This window comes from Nicotiana attenuata, unplaced genomic scaffold (genome assembly GCF_001879085.1).
Source record: "Nicotiana attenuata strain UT unplaced genomic scaffold, NIATTr2, whole genome shotgun sequence".
In the NCBI taxonomy this organism is placed as follows: domain Eukaryota; kingdom Viridiplantae; phylum Streptophyta; class Magnoliopsida; order Solanales; family Solanaceae; genus Nicotiana; species Nicotiana attenuata.
The window spans coordinates 98,063-108,641 of NW_017673114.1; the positions used below are offsets into that span (position 1 = coordinate 98,063).

The following is a 10,579-nucleotide window of genomic DNA, read 5'->3' on the forward strand; positions in this document are numbered from 1 at the left end:
GACAATGAGAAGTCTCTTGATATACATGGCAAAGAAAAAATGAAATGAGTGATCTGCAGGATAAGCTTGAAAAGGAATTAAAAATTACTAATGATAATCTTTGTGATGCTGAATGTAGTAATAAAGTCCTACATGAAAACCTAGAAAAGGCTAATTATGAACTCTCTAGACTAAGCAAACGGCATAGATCGCCTGATGCCTTAAATCGGCTGAATGAAAACTGTAGCTCTAACAAATCTGGAATTGGCTACAGAAAACTTGTCCCTAAGTTTGACCCAAAGTATGTAGGAATTTTCGATAATAACATGTGCACTCATTGTGGAAGAGTAGGACACTTTAGAGACACTTGTCCTGCCTTAATTCATTCTCAGTTTAGAAACACCTTTCGTATTGTTAAAAATGTGAAGGAGGAGCCAAAAGTTAATCCTCCCGTCCATACTAAATGGTTTAAGGTTAACAAGAAAATAGCTTTATGATTCATCCTTTTTCCAACAAAAAGGAACCCAAGCTTGTCTGGGTTCCCAAAACTAACTTGTGAATTTTGGTGCAGGCTTAGGTGAAAGGAAACAATCAGGATTGGTATTTAGACAGTGGATGCTCAAGACATATGACTGGAGAAAAAAAAACTTCCTCTCACTGACAGCCTTCCAAGGAGGGAGTGTGTCATTTGGAAATGAAAAAAAAGGTCCAGATAACAGGTATTGGCAAGGTTGGCATGTCACTCTCTCATGATATAAAAAATGGTTATTATGTGGTAGGTCTTAAACACAATCTTCTTAGCATCTCTCAAATGTGGGACAAAGGAAATGAGGTAAAATTCAATTCCAAAATTTGCACGGTCACTAAGCTTGATACTGATGAAATTGTGTTAAAGGGTAAGAGACATAACAATGTCTACAAGATATCGATTATGTCACTTCCCCGGAGTGAGCACACATGCTTGAGTGTAGTGGAAGATGATCCACTACTATGGCATGAAAGACTAGGATATGCCAGTCTTTCTCAACTCAACAAGTTAGTAGCAAAGGACTTGGTCCTTGGGCTACCTAAAGTTGAGTTCACCTCTGACAAGGCATGTGATGCCTGTGTTAGAAGGAAACAAGTTAGGTCATCCTTTAAATCTAAAAAGTTTGTAAGCACTTTTAAATCTCTAGAACTCCTTCAGATGGACCTATGTGGACTAATGAGAATAAGGAGCAGAGGAGGTAAGAGGTATGTGTTTGGGATTGTTGATGACTTCTCCAGGTATACGTGGACTTTATTTTTGGGATCTAAAGATGAAACCTTTGATGTTTTCTGTATATTTGTCAGAATGGTTCAACAAAAGGTAGGATGTATTGTTTTAAGTATAAGAACTGACCATGGAACTGAATTTGAAAGTTCAAAATTTCTTGAGCTCTGTGGCTCACATGGCATTGACCATAATTTCTCTGCACCTAGATTTCCACAATAAAATGGGATTGTAGAAAGAAAGAATAGATCCTTAGAAGACATGGGGAGGACCCTATTGATTGGCAGTGGACTGCCTAAGAATTTCTGGGCTGAGGCAATCAATACTGTTTTTTACCTGCTAAATATATGCATGGTCAGGCCCATTCTTGAGAATACTCCCAGTGAGTTACTTCGATGAAGAAATCCAGCATTATTCACCTGAGAGCCTTTGGGTGCAAATGTTTTGTGCATAATAATGGGAAAGAAGCTCTAGATAAGTTTGATGACAGAATTTTCTTAGGTTACTCTCCACATAGTAAGGCCTATAAGGTTTTTAATAAAAGAACTATGCGTGTGAAAGAAAATATTCATGTTATTTTTTATGAATCTAACAATTTGGCTGAGAAAGGTCTGCAGGATGAAAATTATGACATAGGATTCACTGGTAATGGAGATACAAAGGAATCTGATGAAGGTGGATTTGAAAACCAGAAGGAAATTGACAGTGACCATGAGGAACACGAAGAAAAAAGAACTATTCTAATTGCTGACCAGACTAATGAAGCCACACCTATTGAACCTGCTCCTTTGGGTCACTCCTCGGGTGAATCTTCTCTGGGTATACAGATCACACCATGGAAGCATCAAAGCTCACATCCTCTTGAGAATATCATCTCTGATCTAAATGCAGGGGTACAAACTAGGTCTTTTTTGAGAAATCTATGTGCACTCATAGCATTCCTTTTGCTGGTTGAACCTAAAAGCATCAAAGAAGCTCTAAAGGATACAGATTGAATCATAGCCATGCAAGGGAGCTAAATTAGTTTGAGAGAATCAAGGTCTGGCACCTGGTACAAAAACCCAAGAACAGAACTATCATAGGTACCAGATGGGTGTTCAGAAAAAAGTTGGATGAAAAAGGAAATATCACAAGAAACAAGGCCAGAATGGTGGTTCAGGGATACAATCAACAGGAGGACATTGACTATAATGAGACATTTGCACTTGTAGCTAAAATGGAGGCTATAAGAATGCTGACAGCCTTTGTTTACCTGAAGGAGGAAGTGTTTGTCAAACAACCTCATGGATTTGAACGTGAAGAATTTCCCGACGATGTGTTCAAACTGGATAAAGCTCTTTATGGACTGAAATAGGCTCCAAGAGCTTGGTATGAAAGGCTCTCAAAATTTCTCTTAGCCAACAACTTTGTAAGAGGAAAGGTGGACAACACTCTATTTCTAAGGAGCAGAGGGAAGAATATTCTGATTGTGCAAGTATATGTGGATGACATTATCTTTGGGGCTACCAATAAAGCAATGTGCAAGGAATTTGCTGAGATGATGAAAAATGGGTTTTAAATGAGCATTGATGGGTGAATTGAACCTCTTTCTGGGGCTGCAAATCAAGCAAACACCTACTGGAGCCATGATACATCAGCAGAAATATATCAAAGAACTACTGAAGAAGTTCAACATGGATTCCTCTAAGTCCATTGACACACAATTGCAACTTTAACAAAGCTGGACCTTGATGAAGAAGGAAAAAGTGTGGAACAAAAACTATATAGAGGAATGATTGGGTCACTGTTGCACCTCACAGCAAGCAGGCCTGATATAGTGTTTAGTGTGGGATTATGTGCAAGATTTCAAGCAAATACCAAGGAATCTCACCCGAAGACTATCAAAAGGATACTAAGATATCTCAAGAGGTATAACTTTGATCTAGTTGGTTATGTTGATGCTGACTATGCAGGTTTTCATGTTGACAGGAAAAACACTTTAATAACAGCTCATTTTCTAGGTTATTGTCCGGTGTCTAGGGGAACCAAGAAGCAAAACTCAGTGGCCTTATCTACAGTTGAGGCTGAATATGTGGCAGCAGCATCCTGCTGTGCTCAGTTGCTATTTATAAGACAACAGCTAAGGGACTATGGTATATTTGTTGATTGTGTTCCCATTTTTTTTTATAACACCAGTGCCATAAACATTGCTAAAAATCCATGTCAGCACAAGAGAACCAAGCACATTGACATTAGACATCACTTTCTCAGAGACAATGTTGAAAAGGGGAATATCTCAATTAACTTTTGTAAAACTGAAGATCAAATTGCTGATATTTTTACTAAAGCTCTAAGTAGGGATCACTTTGAAAGGAATAGACTAGAACTAGGTCTAATCAACTCTTCCCACTAAGTTGAATCTAGTGATTGGATAGAAGAGGCATAATAAGATGTAGATAATTAAGTACAATGTGTTTGATTCAGCATTGTGCTTGTATTAAGCTCACACATTTGCTTGAAAAATCTGGCTGATAACTGTGTTGCATGATATTAATATGAAGTACTGAAGCTTTATTGCAAAAACATATAAGGAGTTGCTAGGAGTTGGTTCATTGACTCAGCTACGTGCCATACTGTTTTAAGTCACCAGGACTTTATATCCTAAAATTATTACTATACTCAGACTTCTAATTCTGTTGGCATCATTTCTAATCGTCTTCTAGTCAAAGAGTAAGGGGGAATCCTAGTGCAATTAGAGATCGATTATTCCTGAAATCCTAACAGTCAAAGTAACCGTTATAAGAGTCCCGTTAGAACTCAAATTCGATCACCTTCTCTCTTCCAGTAAAATTAGGAGTAACACCTTTAAAAGGTTCTTATGATCAGCTTCTCAGACCTCACCGTTTCTCTCAAACACTAAGCAAGAATCAAAAGCAATTATCAAGAACTTACTCTCTCTTTCTCTTCTTCGAGTCTCTCATCTGATCACCATGCCTAAAGCCAGTCAAACACCCTCTAAAGCTAAATCATCAACCAAGGTTGAAGCAAAACCCAAAATCATGAAGCCCAAATTGAAGAAAAATACCAAGCCATCAAGAGACCCCAAACCCACACCTGTTCCTTCTCGTTCAATATCCTCTACTATACCTACATCATCATCCCTTGTTCCTACTATTCATGCTGTTTTTATCATTCCTACATCTACTGTATCCCCCCCCCCCCCCAAAAAAAAAAATAACTACCCATGCACCTGAGCTTCCTGCAAAAATACCTCTAAGTCAACAAAGCTCAAAGCCACGCCAAGAAAATCTGTCAAGAAAGTTCCTGAGGCTGCTACACAGGGTGACACTGTAGCCGAGGAATCTATGGTTCAGGGAAAATTAGTGCCAGTCACTAATGATCAAGTACAACATCCTTCTTCCAAATTAGATATTTTGGTGTCTGCCATAGATACTACACCCCTAGATACTCTCCCACCCACGAGTGAGAAGCCACCGATGGAGAAATTCACTGTAGAAAAGGGTGCACGGGATCTGGGGAAGGAGGTAGATACAATGGCTGTGGAGCCTGTGGTTGAGGGGGAAGGAAGTAAAGTACCTGTACAAAAGGAGGCTTTTTATGGCCTTTATTTTAGTTGGACTGGGTAAGTGAGAGTGAAGGAGGTGATGAAGAGAGTGGGGAAGAATAGGGGAATGTGAGTGAGGAATCTGAAGGTTTCATGACAATTGGAAACACTGTCATAGCCCCTTCAGAAGAAACTGGTGAAGAGACAAGGGCTTAAGAACTTGGATCTCAGTTAACTCCTTTCACTGGAGATGAAGAAGTTAGTAGTGATAAAGATGATGTGCCACTATATGAGGTAGGGAAAAAATCTAGGAAGACCCTTGTGAAAGCTGTAAAGTCAGCAGTCTCAACAAGGAAATGAGTGGTTCCTCCTGCCAGAACTCCTCTCACAATGAGTAAAAGAAAGGTTTCTGATGCACAAATCATTAAGGAGCCTAGAAGTGCAAAGAAGCCAAAGAAGAATGTTTTAATTGTGGAACATGTTGTTGAGGTGGATGGAGAAGATGAGTCTGACTCTGCCTTGCCAGCAAAGTCTGCTACACCAAAGAAAAAGGGTGCCAAAGTCACCAAGCTTGCTACCTCTTCCGCAAGGGCCAGTAGAGGTAAGAAAAGAAAGAATGTGTCGGCTGCAGTTTTAGAACATAAAAGTAATAAATGGGAAGATTCTTGCGAACACTGATGAGAAGGGGATGGCTCAACTGGTTGAAAAACTTGAGCTGCAAGGGTGGAAGCACATGTTTGTCAAAGCTTTCCCCTAGTATGTGTTCCTGTTGTGGCGGAGTTCTATGCAAATTTCACATTTGATGGGAAGGTAGTCAAGAGCAAGGTAGGGGCTTTGACATGGAGCTTGATGCTGAGAAATTGGGATGCTTCTGAATATCTCTTCCTTGGGATTTTACAATTACTTGAAGAAGAAGTGGGCAGCCATAGACAATGATGTTGATACTGGCATTGTGGTCACCAAGAAGTTCTCCCAAAAGTTTGAACTAGATGCTCCCCAAAAAGTGTACAAGACTGATATGATTCCCTTCCACAAATTATTGTTTTATTTTGTCAATTCCTGCATTCTTCAGAGGTCTAAGAGAATGCATGAAGCTACTCTGCTGGACATGGCTGTGATGGAGCTGCTTGACACGGGTAGATCTATCAATCTTCCTAGCCTGATGATTCAACACATGGCAAGAGCTGTAGATACTTCCAAACCCAAGCATGTTATGCCATATGGTTTCATGTTGACTGAGTTGTTTGACAAGCTCAACATTGCCTTACCTGAGCTTAAGTTTGGAAACCACAATGACGTTTTAGATGTTGTTACCCTCAAGCAGTGTGGGTATGAGGAGATCAAGGCTAGAGGACCCACAGGATCTGCTATTCTACCTGGGAGCAGTAGGGTTGCAGAGCTCAGCAAGAGGTTGGAGTTAGCTGTTGAAGAGAATGCCAAGCTTCGTGAAGACAATAATGAGTTGAGAAAGGAAACAAAGCAACTCAGGGAAAAGCTCAGAAGATATAGGGAGGCTCATGCTCAATAGATTGCCATCCTTGTGAAAGCTTTGACCCCCTCTGCTTCTCACCCATGAACCTGTTCCTTCCCAGTTTCCTTAGTTCTTTTGCTATTCCAGTGATGCCTTATCTTTTTTTCCTTTTGTCTTAGTCTGAGTAGTTTGCAGTATGCTTAGTTTATTTTGTTCTAATGATGAAGACAAGGCCACGGGCTTCTTTACCACTACTTAATGTCTCATATTGCTCTACTTTACTGCTTTGTACTATATTGGATCATCAACCTAGTCTATTTGCCTTTTCTTAAGCTTGTGTTGTAGCCTGTTTGGCCTTGAATTTTACATTATCTGTGATTAATGTCTAATATTTTCTTTGTGTGTTTTTGATGATGCCAAAAGGGAGAAGATAAGGTTGGAAGGTTGTGGGTTGTGAACATACATGTCTGTCAATAGTATTTGTTGTGATTATCTGATTCTTTGATGTGATTACCTGGTTTCGGTGTGTACAAAGTTTGTCATCATCAAAAAGGGGGAAATTTATTGAGTATTAAAGTTTTGACGATTAACAAAGTATGACCAAATGTTCAAAGAACCAGGTCCTCAACGTAGTTGCTTAACTGTTCTGAAGAACCAGCTCCTCATGATTGATACTTGTACGTCTGTACAAGACAGTAACTTTATCTGAAAGTTACCTAGGTCCGAGTTTGGTGGAAGATGGCTGCTATAAGTGATAAGGGTCGTTGCTCAAGAAGATACGGATAATTCAGTCAGAGACAAAAGTCCAAAAGCTTGTGGAATCCTTGGAATAGTAGGAGTCCTATCAAAGACGAAGTTGACTATGAATAGGACTACTAGAAGATCTCAAGTTGTATTTTAAATAGGATCGAGTTTGGACTTCTGAACTATCCTTTTACACATCAACTAAAGAGTCATAAGTCGTTTACTTGTGTTGAGTACTTGTCTTGTATTCTTCCTGAGTCAGTCTAGTGAATGTGTTTTAGGAAATTGAGTTGTAATCAAGTATCATAAATAATTAGTGAGTTGGAGTGGATATTTTTCTTTACAAGTTAGAGTAACTTGTGAATCAAATAGGAGTAGTAGGATTACTGGAGAGTATTTAATTACAGTCTTGTAATTGATACATTTTGGCTCATTGTTCTAGTGGAGTTGGAGTTGAAAATCCTACGTGGTAGGTCGCGGTTTTTGCACCTTTTGAGCCGGGTGATTTTCCACGTAAAAATCGTTATGTTCATTTTATTGCCTGTTTACTTTACGCTTAAGAAACACGATAAAGAACCAAGTTCTTTAGTAATCCAGAGCACTCAAACTAACATGTATATATATTCTCTATCTTAAGAGTAGTACAAGGACTGGTAAGAAAAATAAACAAATATATTTCTTCTGCAAGAACAAAGATTTTCAAAGAAAATGATTGACGAGCTTATTAGCCAAAAAAAAAAAAATGATGTGCTAACATCACTATTCATATCTGTCACTAGCTTTAGTATATTCTCCTGAAAAGGTGAAAAAGAAAAAGAAAAAAGGAATTAACAACACAAATTATTAAAGAATCAAAAACAGCTCATGCAACAAAAACACCATTTGAGAAAAGAACCAATCCACCTTAATTAAAATGGCTTTCCTCTCTCTTTCTTCACCTTCCAAAATTAGATTCGAATATTCAGCCACCTAAGACTGGGATTATTTATCAGCTTCCGCTTCTTGTTTTAATTTCTTTTCCGGCATTTAATATATGTATTATAGCCCGTTTAAATTTGAATTCATGTCAAAAAGTCTCATATTGGAAGTAAAGTACTTTCTAACAAAGTCGAGCTATATTCCTTTCTGATCCTACGTGAAGATACTTTTTCTTTGCTTGTAGCTACAAAATTAGCTAAACATTATTTTCGTCCCAAGAAAATAAATATCAGAAAGATTTCTTACGCTGGTCACCAAGTATACAAACTAGCATCTACTGCACCTTAATTAGAATTTATTCTCCTATTTATGATAATAATAATAACAATAAAATCCAAACAAAACATAAGAACACGAAACTTTGTTATGTTGTTTTATATCTTATTCTTAGCAGATTTGAACCTTATAGCGACAAACCCTATTTTCTTTATTATGATTTTTCTACACTTGACAAACTCGCTGGTTGATGAAATTGTTAAATCTATCTTCCGAAACACAGAAATGGATAATAATTGTATAAATAATTACAATCAACTTAAACGAAAATAAACAAAATAAGTCCTCCCTTTTATTTTATTCTTACAAAGTTTCATCTTAGGTTGTGTCAAACACCCCATACAAACATTCCCACAGGGAAAAAAGTCATGCAATTATGCATAACTCAAAAAAATAGGGTTGCATGGCTACACCCAAAGAGAAACTCATAAACAAAGGACATAAAATCAAGAAAATTAAAAATGACTAGGAACATCTGCATAGCTTAATCCCATGCATGAAAAACTTAGGAAAACCTCAGTTCTGGTACTTGAATGAACGTTATCTTGCCCAAAATTTAGTGCCCAACGAGTAAATGGTAGCTTCAGATAAGATAAAACTCGAGTAAATGGTAGCTTCAGATACGATAAAGCTCGAGCAAATGGTAGCTTCAGATGATATAAGTCCTGAGTCCAACAACGGATCGTGAAGGAATGGTCTCCAAAGCACTGAACATCGAGGACAATCAATTACGTCTCAGTCTCAAACATGTAATTATTAGCCGCGAGAAGGTAGAAAGTAAATGCTTAATTCTTGACCCATACTTCCTTCAGGATCAATCAAATGAAATGATTCTGAGTCATCATAAGATCCATGGACCCTCTCAAATTTTCCTCTAAGATACATAATATCATCATCTTTCCCATGAATAGTTCCTGCTCCTACATTAACTGATTCCATTTGTCCCAATACTTGTAAATCAGCTTTTGTAGGATTTCTTTTCACAGCAAACCCTACTTTTTTACCATTACAATACATCCTCAAAAGCGATTGATCTTCACCATTATTGCCACTCTCCAAAGCGATTCTCACAATCCCTCCATTCATTTCCCTGGTGTTGAAACATAATATAATTAAATAATTCAAAAGACCGTTCTCTCTAATATATAGTTTAAGTTTTTATAACACTTTCAACGTGATATCAGAACATGCAAAAATCTTGCTTCAAATATCACCGCTACTCAAAAAGTAAAAAAATATTTTACGTGTTTGGGTCATAAAAATTCAAATTCATATTGAGACACAATATGATTAAATACTCTCTCTGTTTCAATTTAGATGACACATTTCGCTTATTGAGAGTCAATTTGACTAAACTTCGAAGCTAAATTGGATTAGCTCAACTCAATATATTAAAATTAAAATTTAGATATTAAAAAACTATACGAGAAATACTATAAGTTGTAATTTTTCTCATGTCAATATGATTAAAAACTATTTTAAAATGTTGGTCATACTTTATACGGTATGACTCTCGATAAGCGGAATATGTCATCTATTTTGAAGCGGAGGCTGGAAGGAGTAGTTAAAAGAATACTTTCTTTAACAACTTAAATTAACTAGATGGTCACACAGTTCAATACCTGGCAAGAGTGGAGGTGGAGATAGCAAGTTCAAGGAGGAGAATTGGTGTGGAGGATTTAGGGTTTGTTTGTATACAAAAGCTAACTTTTCCCCGGCGATAGCCGAAGATGGTCCCTATAATATTCGAGGAAGACGACGACGATGGCGGGTGACGGTGATTATAGTTGAAGTAGGGCAAATTTAAGTTTTTGTGATGTTCATTTTCTTCTTGATCTTCTACAAAGGTGCAATTGCAGGTGGGGATGAGTAGCTCTATGAGAGAGCGGAGGAGCCGCCATGACCGGACTTGTTTCTGGCAATCTACGGTGGTGATGGCGGCGGTGCCGACGGTTCTAGGGTATGAACTGATCATGTTGGTGATCAGGAAAAACTAGAAGCTCGTCGAATTGGTTTGAAGGAGTAGTAGTTTATATAGAGAAAAGTATTTAACTTTATAACACTTGACGTGTAAAAGCAAAATGGGAATTGATTAATATATATCTAAGCAGAGGCGTAAGTAGTGTTCCAGGGACGAATAACTTTTGACGTAGAACAAATTTAAATATAAAATTCATTAAAATTACAAAAATAGTAGATTGAACCCATAACTTTAAGAATATAATGAAATTAACACTAAAAATATTAAAAATTGAACCTATAAGATTTAAATTCTGGATCCGCCTCTGTATCTAAGGTGTAAAGAATTTGTGGATTATAGTATTTTAACGCATTG

At 37.6% G+C, this 10,579-nt stretch overlaps 1 protein-coding gene across 1 annotated transcript; it reads right to left on the bottom strand.

Moving 5' to 3' along the window:
- Nucleotides 1–8,514: 8,514 nt before the first annotated feature.
- Nucleotides 8,515–10,254, bottom strand: LOC109215495 (protein MIZU-KUSSEI 1-like). Its single transcript, XM_019379566.1, has 2 exons — nucleotides 9,867–10,254; nucleotides 8,515–9,334 (listed from the first exon to the last, which is right to left on the bottom strand). The coding sequence occupies exons 1-2, from the start codon at nucleotides 10,217–10,219 to the stop codon at nucleotides 9,001–9,003; spliced, it is 687 nt and encodes a 228-aa protein (XP_019235111.1). The 5' UTR covers nucleotides 10,220–10,254; the 3' UTR covers nucleotides 8,515–9,000.
- Between the last annotated feature and the right edge of the window lie 325 nt (nucleotides 10,255–10,579).

Bases quoted from the DNA above. Each gene is read 5' to 3' on its own strand.
- LOC109215495 (XM_019379566.1), bottom strand. From the start codon at position 10,219: ATGATCAGTTCATACCCTAGAACCGTCGGCACCGCCGCCATCACCACC. The intron at 9,335-9,866 runs GTATTGAACTGT...TTTCAACACCAG, and splicing joins TCCACCTCCACTCTTGCCAG to GGAAATGAATGGAGGGATTG.